This window comes from Scyliorhinus torazame, chromosome 14 (genome assembly GCF_047496885.1).
Source record: "Scyliorhinus torazame isolate Kashiwa2021f chromosome 14, sScyTor2.1, whole genome shotgun sequence".
Taxonomy (NCBI): Eukaryota; Metazoa; Chordata; class Chondrichthyes; order Carcharhiniformes; family Scyliorhinidae; genus Scyliorhinus; species Scyliorhinus torazame.
The window spans coordinates 49,261,312-49,279,803 of NC_092720.1; the positions used below are offsets into that span (position 1 = coordinate 49,261,312).

An 18,492-nucleotide genomic window follows, 5' to 3' on the forward strand; every position below is an offset into this window, starting at 1 on the left:
CCTGAGGGCGCAACCCATCAACAGCTGGGCTGGTGAGAGGCCCGTGGACAGTGGGGCCGAGCGATGGGCCAGCAGGGCTAAACAGAAGTCAGATCCGGCATCAGCAGCCTTGCAGCGGAGCCGCTTCACGATATGGACGCCCTTTTCCGCCTTGCCATTGGACTGGGGATGCAGAGGGCTGGACGTCACGTGTGTGAAGTCGTATGAAGCGGCAAAAGAAGACCATTCTTGGCTCGCAAAACAGGGCCCATTGTCCGACATGACGGTAAGCGGAATGCCATGGCGAGCGAAGGTTTCTTTGCATGCTCTGATTACAGCTGATGATGTCAAGTCGTGCAGGCGTATGACCTCCGGATAATTGGAAAAATAGTCAATTATGATGACGTAGTCCCTGCCGAGCGCATGAAAGAGGTCCACACCCACCTTCGCCCAGGGGGACGTTACCAACTCATGGGGCTGAAGTGTCTCAGGGGGTTGCGCCGGCTGAAACCTTTGGCAGGTGGGGCAGTTGAGCACCATGTTGGCGATGTCGTCGCTGATGCCCGGCCAGTATGCAGCTTCTCGGGCCCTCCGCCTGCACTTTTCAACTCCGAGATGGCCTTCGTGCAGTTATTCAAGGACAAGCCAGTGCATGCTGTGTGGGATCACAATCCGGTCCAACTTTAGGACACCATCAACGATGGCCAAGTCGTCCCGGACATTGTAGAATTGTGGGCACTGCCCCTTGAGCCACCCTTCCGTCATGTAGCGCATCACACATTGTAGAAGGGGGTCAGCCGCAGTCTCACGGCGAATGTGGGCCAGACGTGCATCAGTAGCCGGCAGATTGGCCGATGTGAAGGCTACATGTGCGTCGACCTGACAAACGAACCCCTCCGATTCGGGCGGTGTGCTCACTGCTCTGGACAGGGCAGCCACGATGATGAGGTCCTTTCCCGGGGTGTAGACAAGTTGGAAGTCGTACCTCCGGAGCTTGAGCAGAATGTGCTGGAGGCGAGGGGTCATATCGTTGAGGTCCTTCTGAATGATGCCATCCAGGGGGTGATGGTGGGTCTCCACAGTGAACTGCGGAAGACCATACACATAATCGTGGAATTTGTCGATGCCGGTCAACAAACCCAGGCACTCCTTTTCAATCTGCGCATAGGGTTGTTCTGTGGGGGTCATGGCCCACGAGGCATAGGCGACCGGGGCCCATGATGCAGTGTCGTCCTGTTGCAGGAGTACCACCCCAATGCCGGACTGGCTGGCATCAGCCGAGATCTTTGTGTCCCGAGTGGTGTCGAAGAACGCCAATACCGGGGCGGTGGTGAGCTTGATCTTGAGCTCCTCCCACTACTTCTGGTGTGTGGGCAGCCATTGGAATTCCGTCGTCTTCTTGACCAGGTGGCGAAGAGCCATTGTGTGCGAGGCAAGGTTGGGAATAAACTTCCCCAGGACGTTGACCATCCCAAGAAAGCGTAACACTGCCTTCTTGTCTGCTGGCTGTGGCATGGCTGCGATAGCTGCCACTTTGTCGGCATCCGGCCGTACCCCTGACCGGGATATGTGGTCCCCCAGAAACTTTAGCTCAGTTTGGCCAAAACAGCACTTGGCTCGGTTGAGGCGCAGGCCCTGATCTCGTATCCGTGCAAAGACACGCTGGAGACGACTGATGTGCTCCTGTGGTGTGGTGGACCAGATGATGATGTCGTCAACATAGACTCGTACCCCTTCGATGCCCTCCATCATCTGTTCCATGATGCGATGAAACACCTCGGATGTCGAGATGATGCCAAACGCCTTCCTATTGATGCCTGTAGCAGTATCTGCCAAAGGGAGTGTTGAAAGTGCACAGCTTCCTGCTGGACCGATCCAGTTGAATCTGCCAAGAACCCTTCGAGGCATCAAGCTTGGTGAAAATTTTAGCGCGGGCCATTTCGCTCGTGATTTCTTCCCGTTTGGGTTTGGGGTAGTGTTCCCTCATGATGTTATTGTTCAGGTCTTTCGGGTCGATGTAGATCCAGAGCTCGCAGGAGGGCTTTTTTACGCACACCATGGAACTGACCCATGGAGTCGGCTCCGTGACCCGGGAAAGCACTCCTTGGTCCTGCAGGTCCTGCAGCTGCTGCTTGAGACGGTCCTTAAGTGGTGTTGGGACTCTACGAGGTGCGTGAATGATGGGTGGCATCCGGTTTGAGCCGTATTCTGTAAGTGTAGGGCAGTGTGCCCATGCCCTCGATAACCTCCTGGTTGTGGGCGAGGAGCGAGTGGAGCTGCGCCCTAAAGTCTGCATCCGGGAAATCGGACGTGCCTTCTGGAGACAAAGTGTGTACCCGCTGAACGAGGTGGAGGATCTTGCACGCCTGTGCGCCTAACAGAGAGTCCTTCGAGGATCCAACTATCTCAAAAGTCAGTGTGACTGTGTATGAATTGTGTGCAACCTCGAGCTGGCAGGACCCCATGGCCGGGGTAACATTTCCGTATAATCAACCAGCTGACAGTGGGATGGCAGAATCGGTGGTTTCGCCTTCAAGGTGTGGAAGGCTGACCATGCAATGAGATTGGTGGAGGCACCAGTGTCTAAGCGGAATGTGATTGGTGATCGGTTGACCATTAGGGTGGCACACCATTCATCACCCGGATTAATGCTGTGCACTGGCATCGGCTGGGGGGTCCGACTCAGAGACATCCGGTTCTTGTTTATTACCGCAACGCGGAAGGGTTCCCCGTCGTCGGTATCACCGGTCTACACGTCGTCGGGGTATGACTCGGTGTATGGGCGCTGAATGGCCCGCACGTCCCTGCGAGGCTGGCGGAATTGCGGAGAGTTGGCAGGTTGAGCTGCTTGACAGCAGGCAGCGTAGTGGCCCATCCTGCCACAGCGGAGGCATTGTCGCGCTTTTGCCGGACATTGCCGCTTTAAGTGTGCAGATCCACAATTGCCGCACGTCGTGACGTCATGGCGTTCGTTGCGCCACTGCGCATGCGCGGTGCGGTCCTGCGGAGAGCGCGCCTGCACATCCCGTCCCTCGGCGTCAACGTCCCTTCTTTTGGCGCATACAAGCGCGGGAGGCCTCGGAAAGCGCGTGAAATGGCCGCCGTCGTCCGGGCCGCAGGCCAGGTGGAACTTGATCGACTGGACCCGCTCGGGTTCGTAGGACCCCTGCCGTGCCGATTCGGCCGCCTGGAATTGGGAGTACCGGCTGGTCGCGTTTTCATGGAGGACGCAGGTCTCAATGGCGGTGGCTAGGGTGAGGCGCTTTATTTTGAGGAGCTGCTGGCGTAGGGTGTCCGAGATGACCCCAAAAACTATCTGATCCCGAATCATGGAGTCGGAGGTGGTCCCATAGCCGCAGGACTGCGCGAGGATACGGAGGTGTGTCAAATAAGATTGAAAAGGCTCATCCTTACCCTGCAGGCGCTGCTGGAAGAGGTACCTCTCGAAGCTCTCATTAACTTCCACATTGAAGTGTTCCTCAAATTTTAGAAGGACCGTCTTGTACTTCGCCTTGTCCTCGTCTTCCGCGAATGCCAGGGAGTTGTTGATGTGGATGGCGTGTTGCTCCACCGTGGAGAGGAGGAGGGCGATCTTCCTGGTGTCTGATACATTCTCCCTGTCTGTGGCTTCTAGGAAGAGTTGGAAGCGCTGTTTAAACAGCTTCCAGTTGACGCCAAGGTTTCCAGCGATCCGGAGCGGCTGCAGCGGGCTGATGGTTTCCATGGCGCAGGATGGCGGGTTTCTGAAGAGGTGCAGGTAGGTCTCACAGTCGCTGGCGAGTTTCCAGACCTGTTATCATGTCGTGTTGGGTGTTCCGATACACAAACAAACCAACACGGTTGTAGATGGTACAACTCTGTTTTATTATTCTGTACAATAATAACTATTAACTTCTGGCTGTGGTTCGTACTTCACCAGCTAACCTGTGGACCCAGCCCTAGCACTATCTTAGTGAGGCACTCAGCACATGATCTATGTCTGAATGACACGCTGTGAGCTCTGTGCTCTGAGCTATCTCCTGGTAGAATGAGCGGGAACTGTGGTGTTCCCTGTTTTATAGTGTGTGTGCTCTCACTGGTGATTGGCTGCGATGTTGTGTGTGTGTTGGTTGGTCCAGCTACCTGTCCATCAATGTGTGTGTGTGATTGCACCATGATATGTTAATGTGGATATCATGACAGTCTCTGTTGGGAGGGTTTTGTGGAAGTCTCTGATGGGGGTGGCTGATGAGGTTTCTGAAGGGGGTGCCGGAGGCGATTGCTGGCTCTGTGTAATCTGATGTGTAGTGACGTCAGCAGAGTGTTTGAATGGCCTTTGAGCAGACCACCACCTTGTTTGTATGAACAACAAATAAACCTTTCACCATGTTGTACAAAAATAATCCAGTGCGTGGAGACCTCCATACCTTGCCGCAAAGAGATATAACATTTTCCCAAGTGTATTGATGCAGATTTGGGTGGTTGGGGACACGGCAGGGTGGCCTTCTGGTTATCACTTGGTATCTGGGCACCTTGGCACTTCCAGACTGGCACTATAGCACTGCCACCCTGGCACAGCCTATGAAGGGTGGGGGGGGTGAAGGGTGAGTATGAAGGGGCCTAATAAAGGTTGGTGGGGTGAAAGGTGGGGGTCCTAAAAGGCGGGACCAAATGGGAGGGCGGGAGGCCTAAAAAGGGAGAGGGCCCTCAGCAACTCCAAAGAGAGGCGTCCTCCCTAAGGAGCTGGAGGGTAATGCCCATGTGTGTGGGGGATGACACTGCCCATAGGTGTGGGGGACCCTCAAGCTCACTTAGAGATTGGGACACGCTTTTAAAATGTTTAAAAACATCAACCACAGGTCATGCCCTGTGTGTGTGGGGGTGGGTGGGTGGTGGTGGTGGTGGAGGGGGGATGCGGGGGAGCAGGGGAGCTCACCCTCTTGGCCCACTGCGAGGGCCACCACTTCAGGCTCATGTTTGATGAGACTTGGAGTAATCCTCACCCACATGTTTCCCGGCCCAGGGAACTGGAGAATCACGGAGGGTCGGAGAAGCCGGGCCCGCTAAGTGGATGCAAAAGGGTCATTAAGGCCTGATGTGTTGGGTAAGCTGGGTCTGCGAGGACTGCGTTTACTGTAGCAGAGAGAGAGACAGGCTTCCAACACTTGAAGAAATGCAACTCTATTTTATTAAACTCTGAACTATTAAACATGCTTGAACTGTGGGTTGACACTATGCTGAGTTGACTGGAGACCTGAGGCTAACCTGACCAGACTATCTTACTACCACATGGTGGATGTTCTAGTTGCTGCTCACAGGCTCTGACTGTCTCAGAGGCTGCATCCCCAGAGAGCGGGAAAACTAGTGGCCCCTGGTTATATAGTGGCCGTGCCTGTCTGGTAATTGGCTGCTGTGTTCTGTATGTTCATTGGTCATCCTTTGTGTCACTCACTGTCTGTCTGTGCACCATCATATACTTGTGTGTATATTATGACATCAGAAAATGTGTGTATGTGTCAATAAATAGTGGGTGTGTGTATGAGCCTGACTATGTACAAAGTATGTGAGCGTATTTACATGAGTAGGAGCTGAACTATATACAAAATACGTGAACGTATTTACATGGGAAGGTGTCTAGTGCAGATAGAGGGCATACAACAAATTAGGAAGAAACAATATGTACAGATGTGTAAACGGATCACAAGGCAATGCAACATTCAGTCTATAAGTTCAGCCTTGTTGTTCTTGTTGACCGCCTCAAGGGCGGGTCAGGGGCCGCCTGCACTGGAATGGGCAGAGCTGCGTCCAACATAGACGGTGGCAAAAGAAACGGCAGATCAGTGACCTCTTGGAAGGGCGTGTCCTGAGGAATCAGCAGGTGAGGCGGGACATCACGTTCAGGTGGTGAGCATGGAAGCAGCCGCAGTGCCCGCCTATTACGGCGAAGAAAGAGCCATCATGCATGCGAACAAGAAATGATCTGTGCGCCACTTGCTTGACCACCACAGCTGTGGCAGACCAGCCACCGTCAGGTAGCTGAACACGAACTCGGTCAGCAGGGACCAGAGCAGGGAGATCTGTGGCGTGGGCATCATACGCTCACTTGCATTGGGCCCGAGACAGTTGCATTCTTTGCAGGACCGGAAAATTGTCAAGGTCCGGGATGTGGATAGCTGGCACCCTCGTCCGTAGTGTGCAGTTCATTAGCAGCTGTGCTGGGGACAGGCTAGCGGACAAATGAGTTGCCCTGTAGGCTAGCAGTGCCAGGTGAAAACCTGAACCCGAATCAGCAGCTTTACACACAGTCGTTTTACAATGTGTACCCCCTTTTCTGCTTTCCCATTTGACTGGGGGTAGTGGAGGCTTGAAGTGACGTGCGTGAAATTGTACCGTCGGGCAAAATCCTTCAACTCCTGACTGAAGAAGCACGGGTCATTATTTGTCATGACCGTAAGTGCAATGCCATGACGGGCAAAGGTCTCTTTGCACGCCCTGATGACTGTTGCTGATGTGAGGTCATGCAGTCTGACCACCTCGGGGTAATTTTGAAAAATAATCCACGAGGAGGACGTAGTCCCGGCCTTTTGCGTGGAAGAGATCAATGCCAACCTTGGTCCATGGGGACGACACCAGTTCATGCGGCTGCAAAGTCTCTTTTGGCTGAGCCGGTCTCAACCATTGGCACGTTGGGCAATTTAGGACAGTGTTGGCGATGTTGTCATTGATGCCAGGCCAATATACTGCCTCTCGGGCTCGCCGGCGACACCTTTCCCCCTCCAGGTGACCCTCGTGGAGTTGGCCGAGGAGGAGCTCTCGCACACTCTGTGGTATTACTATCCTGTCCAGTTTTATTAGTATGCCATCGACCACTGCCAGGTCGTCATTTATATTGTAGAACTGCGGGCACTGGCCCTTCTGCCAACCATCTGTGAGATGGCGCATGAGTAAAGGATCCCTGGCCGTCTCTTGACGAATCTGCACGACCCTTTCGTCAGTGGCCGGAAAGTTGGATGCGCAGAACTCAACATGGGCGTCGATCTGGCAGACGAAATCCGACTGCTCGCACGGCGTGGTGATGGAGCGAGAGAGTGCATCGGCCACAATGAGCTCCTTGCCCGGGGTGTAGACCAGGTCGAAATCACAGCGTTGGAATTTGAGGAGGATACGCTGTAGGCGTGGCGTCATATCGTTGAGGTCCTTCTGTATGATGTGAACCAGTGGCCTGTGGTCCGTTTCGACCGTAAACTTGGGGAGTCCATACACGTAATCATGGAATTTGTCAATCCCTGTGAGGAGGCCCAGGCACTCTTTCTCGATTTGAGCATATCGCTGCTTTGTAGGGGTCATGGCTCTAGATGGACCTATGCGACTGGGGTCCAGGAGGAGGATTTGTCACGCTGGAGGAGTACTGCCCCATGCCAGCCTGGCTCGCGTCGGTGGAGATCTTCGTCTCCTTGGCAGGGTCGAAAAACGCCAGGACCGGGGCCTCGGTGAGTTTCGCCCTGAGCTCACGCCACTCTCGCTCATGAGTGGGGAACCACTTGAAGTCGGTGTTTTTTTTTACAAGATTGCGGAGAGCTGTGGTGTGTGATGCGAGGTTGGGCATAAACTTCCCAAGGAAGTTGACCATCCCTCGGAAGCGGAGGACTGCCTTCTTGTCCTCCGGTGTCTTCATAGCATTGATCGGCGACACCTTATCTGCGTCTGGCTGCACACCGAACTGTGAAATATGGTCGCCGAGGAACTTTATTTCTGCTTGACCGAACGAGCACTTGGCTCTGTTGAGTCGGAGGCCATGCTCGTGGATCCTATGGAACACTCGCTTGAGGCGAGCGATGTGTTCCTGAGGAGTTGTGGACCAGACAATGATGTCATTGATGTACACTCGCACCCCCTCGATGCCCTCCATCGGACTGAAAAGGTTCATCCTTACCCTGAAGCCTCTGCTGGAACATATAGCGTTCAAAGCTTTCGTTGACTTCGATGTCACAATGGCTATCGAACTTCAGCAGGACTGTTTTGAACTTTGTCTTGTCCTCATCTTCAGCAAAGGTGAGGGAGTTAAAAATGTGGATAGCATAGGCCCCGGCTGTAGAGAGGAAGAGGGCAATCTTTCTGCTATCCGATGCGGCCTCGAGGTCGATGGCTTCAAGATGCTGCAGAAACGTCTGCTTAAAAATCTTCCAGTTAGCACCGAGGTTGCCGGCGATGCGGAGCGGCAGGGGAGGGTGGACGCTGTACATGTTACCGGATGGCTGATCGCTGGACAAAGGCAGACTATCTCAAGGTGGGTCCGTCAAACTCAAACATAACTCACTGGTACCATGATGTGTTGGGTAAGCTAGGTCTGCAAGGATTGTGTTTACTGTAGCAGAGAGAGAGACAGGCTTCCAACACTTGAATAAATGCAACTCTATTTTATTAAACTCTTAACTATTAAACATGCTTGAACTGTGGGTTGACACTATGCTGAGTTGACTGGAGACCTGAGGCTAACCTGACCAGACTATCTTACGACCACATGGTGGATGTTATAGTTGTTGCTCACAGGGTCTGACTGTCTCAGAGGCTGCATCCCGAAAGAGCGGGAAAACTAGCGCCCCTGGTTATATAGTGGCCGTGTCCTGTCTGGTGATTGGCTGCTGTGTTCCGTATGTTCATTGGTCATCCTTTGTGTCACTCACTGTCTGTCTGTGCACCATCATATACTTGTGTGTATATTATGACAAGGCCCATTTGCATTCATCTTCCCGCTAGGGCGCGGGCACAACAGATCCCTATGCTTAATGTATTGATTCTCTTGGCCAGGATGTTCTGCACCCGCCTTCATCAAACTACAACTTGAGACCCCCATTGATACTGAATATCCAGGAACCCGAATTAATGGAAAGTCATGAAGTGCAACCTATAAGATTTTGATCTAAGTTTTGAATCAAATTTGCGATTTTCTGGTAGTTTGTGAATTTGCCACATTGGAAGCCATAAACTGCAATTGAATTGTAATTATTGTTCATGGGCACAGATTAATGGACAAATGAGCTGAGTGCTAGAGGTGAGGTGAGATTGACTACCCTTGACATCAAGGCAGCATTTGACCGAGTACGGCATCAAGGAGCCCGAGCTAAACTGGAGACAATGGGAGTCAGGGGGAAAACTCTCCGCTGGTTGGAGCCATACTTGGCACACAGGAAGTTGGTTGTGGTGGTTAGAGGTCAATCATCTCAACACCAGGACGTCCCTGCAGGAGTTCCTCAGGGTACTGTCCTAGGCCCAACCATCTTCAGCTGCTTCATCTATGACCTGCTTTCCATCATAAGGTCAGTAATTGAGATGTTTGCGGATGACTGCACAATGTTCAGCACCATTCGCAAATCCTCAGATAATGAAGCAGTCCATGTCCAAATGCAGCAAGACCTGACGATATCCAGGCTTAGGCCAGCAAGTGGCAAATTACATTTGCGCCAGACGAGTGCCAGGCAATGAGCAGCTACTACGAGTGAGGATCTAACACTGTCCCTTGATATTCAATGGCATTTCCATCGCTGAATCCCTCACAGTCAACATCCTGGGGGTTGCCATTGACCAGAAACTGAACGGGACTAGCCACATTAATTCTGTAGCTACCAGGGCAGGACAGAGGCTCGAAATCATACGGAGAGTAACTCACCTCCTGACTCTGCAAAGCTTGTCCACCATCTGTAAGGCACACCTCAGGAATGAAATGGAATACGCTCCACTTGCCTGGGTGAGTGAAGCTCCAACACCCAAGAAGTTCAACACCATCCAGAACAAAGCAGCCCACTGGATTGCGCCCCCTTCCACAAACATTCAAACCCTCCACCACCGATGAACAATGGCAGGCATGTGCACCACCTACAAGATGCACTGCAGGAACTCACCAAGGTTCCTTAGAAAACACATTCCAAACCCACGACCACTACCATCTAGAAGGACAAGAGCAGCAGATACTTGGGAACCCCAACACCTGGAGGTTCCCCTCCGCGTCACTAACCATTCTGACTTGGAAATGTATTGCCGTTCCTTAACTGTCGCTGGGGCAACATCCTGGAACTCCCTCTCCAACAGCACAGTGGGTTTACCTACACCTCAAGGACTGCAGCGGGTCAAGAAGGCAACTCACCACCACCTTCTGAAGGGCAACTCGGGATTGGGAATAAATGCCGGCCGAACCACCGATGCCCAAATCCCATGAAATGAATTTTTAAAAAATTATTGCCGTCACTCTGATTATTTGTTTAATTGTGAAACAATGTTATGAGCTTGTTTGTAGCCATCCAGAATGTAGAGGACATTGAAGTTAAACACCTTACACATAGTATGTGCCAATCAACAGTTACTGAGAATCTGAATTTTTGAAGATTTCCTACCATCACAAAGAGAAGTGTTTGTCAGATTGGTGCTAAACCCAGGACGGCAACTGCAACTGAAGCTTCCAATTGTATTGGTGCAGATTTGTTGACAGGTTGATATGTTGGTTGCACATTCATCGATATCTGCAGAAAAATATCCAATTATTCCGAACTCAGTTTCATTGACATTAGACAATAAACTGACAATTTACATCACATGTTTAAAACACTTCCTATCGGATTTTGTAACATCATGTGTATCTGTAATTGAACAACAATATCATCCGTATTGTCTTTCATAGCCAAAATGTGGCTTAAAAGAGCATTACTAAATATATATTGGTGCTATTGGCCTTGACCTCCCTATTCTGACCTCACAAAGCTACAATACTCCGTCCCCATTCACGATCAGTGACAGCAGCATTGATTAATGGAATATCGAGAAATAGAATCATAGAATCATGGAATACCTGCAGTGCAGGAGGCCATTCGGCCCATCAATTCTACTCCGACCCACCGAAAGAGCACCCTACCTCAGCCCACTCTGCAACCCTATCCCTGTAACCCCATAACCTTTGGTAACTAAGGGACAATTTAGAATGGCCAATCCACCTATTCTGCATATCTTTGGACTGTGGGAAGAAACCGGAGCACCCGGAGGAAACCCACGCAGACACAGGGTGAATGTGCAAATTCGACACACTCACCTAAGGTTGGAATTGAACCCGGGTCCCGGCACTGTGAGACAGCAGTGCTAACCACTGTGCCAATGGATTGGATAAGCCGAAGAGCAGAAAGTGCAAAAACTATTTTGCAGTAAAGAATAGATAATTGATACTATATTATGCAATAAAAATATCCATCTAACACTGTGGTACAGAATAATGTAATGAGCCTCAGATTGTTTAATTTCTCACCAACACAAAATACTTTGCTTGAATCCTTTGCAGGGTATTGAGAGCTGTTAGGTGGAGTGTTATTCCCAAATTGTTAAGAGGCTGTGTGTTTAAAGGCTTCCTACCATCACAAAGAGAAGTGTTTGTCACATTGGTGCTAAATCCAGGATAGCAACTGCAATTGAAGCTTCCAATCGTATTGGTGCAGGTCTGTTGACAGGATGATGTGTTGGTTGCACATTCATCGATTTCTGTAAATAAAAGTCCAATTATTCTGAGATCCATTTGATCAACATTTGACAATATATTATCATCTTGCACTGCACGTTTTCAAACATTATAACACAACATATAATGATAGGTTCCCTTTAACCCTGAGTGTTCTGTTTTATCTCAGTATAAAATTGACTTAATATCACCTTATAAAATATATTGATACTAATAACTTCCCCATACTGCCCTTGTCAAACTACAATGTTCCTTTCCTGATTTATGTTTAAAAAAAGGACCAATGAGTCAGAGTGCATTGCAGAACAAGAGTTAGATATGAAATAGTGAAAGGTGTTCGCAATTTCCAATAGCATATTGATTTATCCAATAGATACCATATTCTGCAAACAACTTATAGCTATTGATCTGTGCACATTATAATGAAGTCAGCTTCTGATTAATGATTAAGGAGCGCCAAATCTTCGCTTGAAGCCATTTTGATTTGCAACGTAATGATGGTTGTTAGATGGAGCACAATTTGTAAATCATCACTTGCAAAGAATCAGTTTGTTTGAAGATTCCCTACCATCACAAAGAGAAGTATTTGTCACGTTGATGCTGAATCCAGATGGGCAACTGCATCTGAAGCTTCCAATTGTATTGGTGCAGATTTGTTGACAGGTTGATGTGTTGGTTGCACATTCATCGATATCTGTAGAAAAATATCCAATTATTCCCAACTCAGTTTCATTGACATTAGACCATACAGTGACAGTTTACATCACATATTTAAAACACTTCCTTTCAGATTTTATAACATTATGTGCACCTGTAATTGAACAACAATATCATCCGTATTGTCTTTCATAGCTAAAATGTGGCTTAAAAGAGCATTACTAAATATATATTGGTGCTATTGGCCTTGACCTCCCTATTCTGACCTCACAAAGCTACAATTCTCCATCCCCATTCGCGTTCGGTGACAGCAGCATTGATTAATGGAATATCGGGAAATAGAATCATAGAATCATGGAATACCTGCAGTGCAGGAGGCCATTCGGCCCATCAATTCTACTCCGACCCACCGAAAGAGCACCCTACCTCAGCCCACTCTGCAACCCTATTCCTGTAACCCCATAACCTTTGGTAACTAAGGGACAATTTAGAATGGCCAATCCACCTATTCTGCATATCTTTGGACTGTGGGAAGAAACCGGAGCACCCGGAGGAAACCCACGCAGACACAGGGTGAATGTGCAAATTCGACACACTCACCTAAGGTTGGAATTGAACCCGGGTCCCGGCACTGTGAGACAGCAGTGCTAACCACTGTGCCAATGGATAGGATAAGCCGAAGAGCAGAAAGTGCAAAAACTATTTTGCAGTAAAGAATAGATAATTGATACTATATTATGCAATAAAAATATCCATCTAACACTGTGGTACAGAATAATGTAATGAGCCTCAGATTGTTTAATTTCTCACCAACACAAAATACTTTGCTTGAATCCTTTGCAGGGTATTGAGAGCTGTTAGGTGGAGTGTTATTCCCAAATTGTTAAGAGGCTGTGTGTTTAAAGGCTTCCTACCATCACAAAGAGAAGTGTTTGTCACATTGGTGCTAAATCCAGGATAGCAACTGCAATTGAAGCTTCCAATCGTATTGGTGCAGGTCTGTTGACAGGATGATGTGTTGGTTGCACATTCATCGATTTCTGTAAATAAAAGTCCAATTATTCTGAGATCCATTTGATCAACATTTGACAATATATTGTCATCTTGCACTGCACGTTTTCAAACATTATAACACAACATATAATGATAGGTTCCCTTTAACCCTGAGTGTTCTGTTTTATCTCAGTATAAAATTGACTTAATATCACCTTATAAAATATATTGATACTAATAACTTCCCCATACTGCCCTTGTCAAACTACAATGTTCCTTTCCTGATTTATGTTTAAAAAAAGGACCAATGAGTCAGAGTGCATTGCAGAACAAGAGTTAGATATGAAATAGTGAAAGGTGTTCGCAATTTCCAATAGCATATTGATTTATCCAATAGATACCATATTCTGCAAACAACTTATAGCTATTGATCTGTGCACATTATAATGAAGTCAGCTTCTGATTAATGATTAAGGAGCGCCAAATCTTCGCTTGAAGCCATTTTGATTTGCAACGTAATGATGGTTGTTAGATGGAGCACAATTCGTAAATCATCACTTGCAAAGAATCAGTTTGTTAGAAGATTCCCTACCATCACAAAGAGAAGTATTTGTCACGTTGATGCTGAATCCAGATGGGCAATTGCATCTGAAGCTTCCAATTGTATTGGTGCAGATTTGTTGACAGGTTGATGTGTTGGTTGCACATTCATCGATATCTGTAGAAAAATATCCAATTATTCCCAACTCAGTTTCATTGACATTAGACCATACAGTGACAATTTACATCACATATTTAAAACACTTCCTTTCAGATTTTATAACATTATGTGCACCTGTAATTGAACAACAATATCATCCGTATTGTCTTTCATAGCTAAAATGTGGCTTTATAGAGCATTACTAAATATATATTGGTGCTATTGGCCTTGACCTCCCTATTCTGACCTCACAAAGCTACAATTCTCCGTCCCCATTCGCGTTCGGTGACAGCAGCATTGATTAATGGAATATCGAGAAATAGAATCGTAGAATCATGGAATACCTGCAGTGCAGAAGGAGGTCATTCGGCCCATCAATTCTACACCGACCCACCAAAAGGGCACCCAACCAAGACCCACTCCCCCACCCTATCCCTGTAACCCCATAACCGTTGGTCACTAAGGGACAATTTAGAATGGCCAACCCATCTATTCTGCACATCGTTGGACTGTGAGAAGAAACCAGAGCACCAGGAGCAAATCCACGCAGGCACATGGAGAATGTGCAAACTCAAACTCGACAGTCATCTACAGTTGGAATTGTACTCGGATCCTTGGCGCTGGGAGATTGCATTGCTAACCACTGTGCCAATGGATAGGATAAGCCAAAGAGCAGAAAGTGCGAAAACTATTTTTAAGTAAAGAGTAGCTAATTGATTTACTAGAATTGATACCATATTCTGCAATAAAAGCATCCATCTAACACTGTGGTACAGAATAATGTAATGAGCGCAGATTGTTTAATTTCTCAGTAACACAAAATACTTTGCTTGAATCGTTTGCAGGGTATTGAGAGCGGTTAGATGGAGTGTTATTCCCAAATTGTTAAGAGGCTGTGTGTTTAAAGGCTTCCTACCATCACAAAGAGAAGTGTTTGTCAGATTGGTGCTAAATCCAGGATGGCAACTGCAATTGAAGCTTCCAATCGTATTGGTGCAGGTCTGTTGACAGGATGATGTGTTGGTTGCACATTCATCGATTTCTGTAAATAAAAGTCCAATTATTCTGAGATCCATTTGATCAACATTTGACAATATATTGTCATCTTGCACTGCATGTTTTCAAACATTATAACACATCATATAATGATAGGTTCCCTTTAAATTCATGAGTGTTCTGTTTTATCTAAGTATAAAATTGACTTAATATCACCTTATAAAATATATTGATACTAATAACTTCCCCATACTGCCCTTGTCAAACTACAATGTTCCTTTCCTGATTTATGTTAAAAAAAAGACCAATGAGTCAGAGTGCATTGCAGAACAAGAGTTAGATATGAAATAGAGAAAGGTGTTCGCAATTTCCAATAGCATATTGATTTATCCAATAGATACCATATTCTGCAAACAACTTATAGCTATCGATGTGTGCGCATTATAATGAAGTCAACTTCTGATTAATGATTAAGGAGCATCAAATCTTCGCTTCAAGACACTTTGATTTGCAACGTAATGATGGTTGTTAGATGGAGCACAATTCGTAAATCATCACTTGCAGAGAATAGGTTTGTTAGAAGATTCCCTACCATCACAAAGAGAAGTATTTGTCACGTTGATGCTGAATCCAGATGGGCAACTGCATCTGAAGCTTCCAATTGTATTGGTGCAGATTTGTTGACAGGTTGATATGTTGGTTGCACATTCATCGATATCTGTAGAAAAATATCCAATTATTCCCAACTCAGTTTCATTGACATTAGACCATACAGTGACAGTTTACATCACATATTTAAAACACTTCCTTTCAGATTTTATAACATTATGTGCACCTGTAATTGAACAACAATATCATCCGTATTGTCTTTCATAGCTAAAATGTGGCTTAAAAGAGCATTACTAAATATATATTGGTGCTATTGGCCTTGACCTCCCTATTCTGACCTCACAAAGCTACAATTCTCCGTCCCCATTCGCGTTCGGTGACAGCAGCATTGATTAATGGAATATCGAGAAATAGAATCGTAGAATCATGGAATACCTGCAGTGCAGAAGGAGGTCATTCGGCCCATCAATTCTACACCGACCCACCAAAAGGGCACCCAACCAAGACCCACTCCCCCACCCTATCCCTGTAACCCCATAACCGTTGGTCACTAAGGGACAATTTAGAATGGCCAACCCATCTATTCTGCACATCGTTGGACTGTGAGAAGAAACCAGAGCACCAGGAGCAAATCCACGCAGGCACATGGAGAATGTGCAAACTCAAACTCGACAGTCATCTACAGTTGGAATTGTACTCGGATCCTTGGCGCTGGGAGATTGCATTGCTAACCACTGTGCCAATGGATAGGATAAGCCAAAGAGCAGAAAGTGCGAAAACTATTTTTAAGTAAAGAGTAGCTAATTGATTTACAAGAATTGATACCATATTCTGCAATAAAAACATCCATCTAACACTGTGGTACAGAATAATGTAATGAGCGCAGATTGTTTAATTTCTCAGTAACACAAAATACTTTGCTTGAATCGTTTGCAGGGTATTGAGAGCGGTTAGTGTGGTGATGTGCATCACTGTAAATACATGTAAGCTAGACAGACACTAGAGGGAGCACCAGAAACATCACACACACACACTCAACCAATAGATAAGTTAGATAGGAAGCGACCAATGGACATTCACGATACACAAGGAGGTGACACAACCACAGGGGGGCATTACACCAACCTATACATAAAGGACACCACACTCAGGATCAGCCCTTTGGCCAGTGGAGACAGTCAGTGAGGAGAGGCACAGGGTTGATTCATTATCACACCCACCACGTGGAAGACAGCAGCTGGTTAGTCAGTTAGGTAGCTACAATAGGATTAGCAGTAGTGTCGAACTCACGTTATAAAAGTGTACATAGTGTAAATAAATGAGTTGAAGTTATTTACACGTCTCGACCTTCCTTGACAAATGCAACACAAGGAAGCCGCTTATGTTACAAAGGAAACATATCAAAACATGGTACCAGTAGTGAACTGCTTAAATCCAGATAGCCATACCTCAGCGTACAGTGACAACCAGCAATACCCAGGCAAGATGTACGAGCTCACGGTTCCGCAGCAGCTCCAGTGCCACGGCGATCTCCGCGAAAACTGGCAGCGAATCCGGCAAACGTTTGAATTTTTCCTGGTGGCAGCCGAACTTAAAGACCTGGCCGATGATGAAAAAATAGAGTTTCTCCTCACCATCGCCGGTGCAAGAGCAGAAGAAATCTTTTAAAAATTCAAGTTCTCCAAGGGGCAAAACAGGTCCGACTTCCAGGCAATCCTGGACAAATTTGGCAAATACTGTGAGGAAAACACACTCCAATCGGCAAGGAAAGGTAAGAGAAGCGCCAGTACTCACCTCGAGGCCGAAATCGCGGACCAGAGAGCGATTTGGGTCGAGGTCGTTGGCCATCTTGCTAAAGGGACTACGCTAGTGCAGTTGCGTGAGAAGTGCGCAGAACCGGAAGGTTCTTTTGCGCATGCGCGAGACGCCGTGCATGCGCAATCAAGAAAACGGCCATCGGTAAAGGAACAGCGATCTGCGTATGCGCAATCGCTTCCTACGTACTACGTCATGCGCGTCATGACGTCAGAGGCCCCAGACCGCACCAATTTAAAGGGGAAACATCCCAAATCCAATTTAAAGGGGAAACGTCCCAAATCAAAGAAAAAATCTTTTAAAGCTGTAAAACAACCTTCCTTCACCTGGAATGACAGCACAATGCCTCAAATTGAACCAGGAAATGAATTTAACCTCTGAAGAACCCTGCAACAAGCAGTTACCTACGCACAAACCGATGATTCCGACTTTGAATACTTCGATACCGACCTTTACATTTTTTCTGGACCTCGCAAGCCCAATGACAGCTCCATGGTCCGCGACGACTACGACTCGGACGAACCTTTCGTGTTGCACATTGGCGACCCCCGCATTGAATCCAACGCAGATGCGGATTCATTTTTCGGTTTTGAGGATCTTCAACCCAGCAGATATGACGTCCCAACTCATCAGTGCAGGATGATGCTGCAGCCTGAAATTAAGAGACAGAAAGCGGTACAGGCCCACAGAGAGCGGCCTGCTGCCACACAGAGCGTGGTCCACGCCCCGCTTAGGGTTCCCGACTGTACGAAAGAAGACATGCAAGACTCCACACCGCAGTCCTTGCAGGAACAAGACGTGACTCCAGTGTCACAAGATTCCACAGCAAGCTCGTGGACAGACTCCACAATTGCAGAAACGCATGACTCCGATGCGCAGTCCTTGCAGGAACAAGACCATGAGGGTCTAGCAACCTCCTCTGACCAACTAGCGGCAGACGATGCAACTCTGCCATGCTCACGTAAACAGCAAGAAGGCTATCACAGTCTACCACGCTCTCCACTGCACACCAGGACGACCATGACGGTCTATCATGCTACAATGAAGGGCACAGCGCTGATGACTGTTCAAGCCCAAATGAAGACAAGCCAAAGGAATCGCCTCTTCCAAGCCCGAAGAAAAAAGGATTGTGCGCTGACCTTCAGGATCATTCTAGCCGAAGAGATATTAATAATGCTGCACGGTCACAGAAGGATGCTGAGGATTTGCTGAAGAAATTGCTTGTATGTCTAACTTGCAAGGAACAGACTGAAAATTGCCATTGCTTTAG

General features: G+C 47.6%; 1 protein-coding gene across 8 annotated transcripts in view; it reads right to left on the reverse strand.

Moving 5' to 3' along the window:
* The window catches only part of LOC140389711 (uncharacterized), a 201,990-nt gene that overhangs the window by 18,223 nt on the left and 165,275 nt on the right, over positions 1 to 18,492 (reverse strand). For all 8 annotated transcript variants that reach the window (XM_072474143.1, XM_072474145.1, XM_072474144.1 and 5 more), the window contains 7 exons: positions 15,391 to 15,516; positions 14,719 to 14,844; positions 13,695 to 13,820; positions 13,024 to 13,149; positions 12,021 to 12,146; positions 11,350 to 11,475; positions 10,347 to 10,472 (listed from right to left, as the gene is read on the reverse strand). In XM_072474143.1, the coding sequence (XP_072330244.1) occupies positions 10,347 to 10,472; positions 11,350 to 11,475; positions 12,021 to 12,146; positions 13,024 to 13,149; positions 13,695 to 13,820; positions 14,719 to 14,844; positions 15,391 to 15,516 (882 nt within the window). The remainder of the gene's footprint in view (positions 1 to 10,346; positions 10,473 to 11,349; positions 11,476 to 12,020; positions 12,147 to 13,023; positions 13,150 to 13,694; positions 13,821 to 14,718; positions 14,845 to 15,390; positions 15,517 to 18,492) is intronic.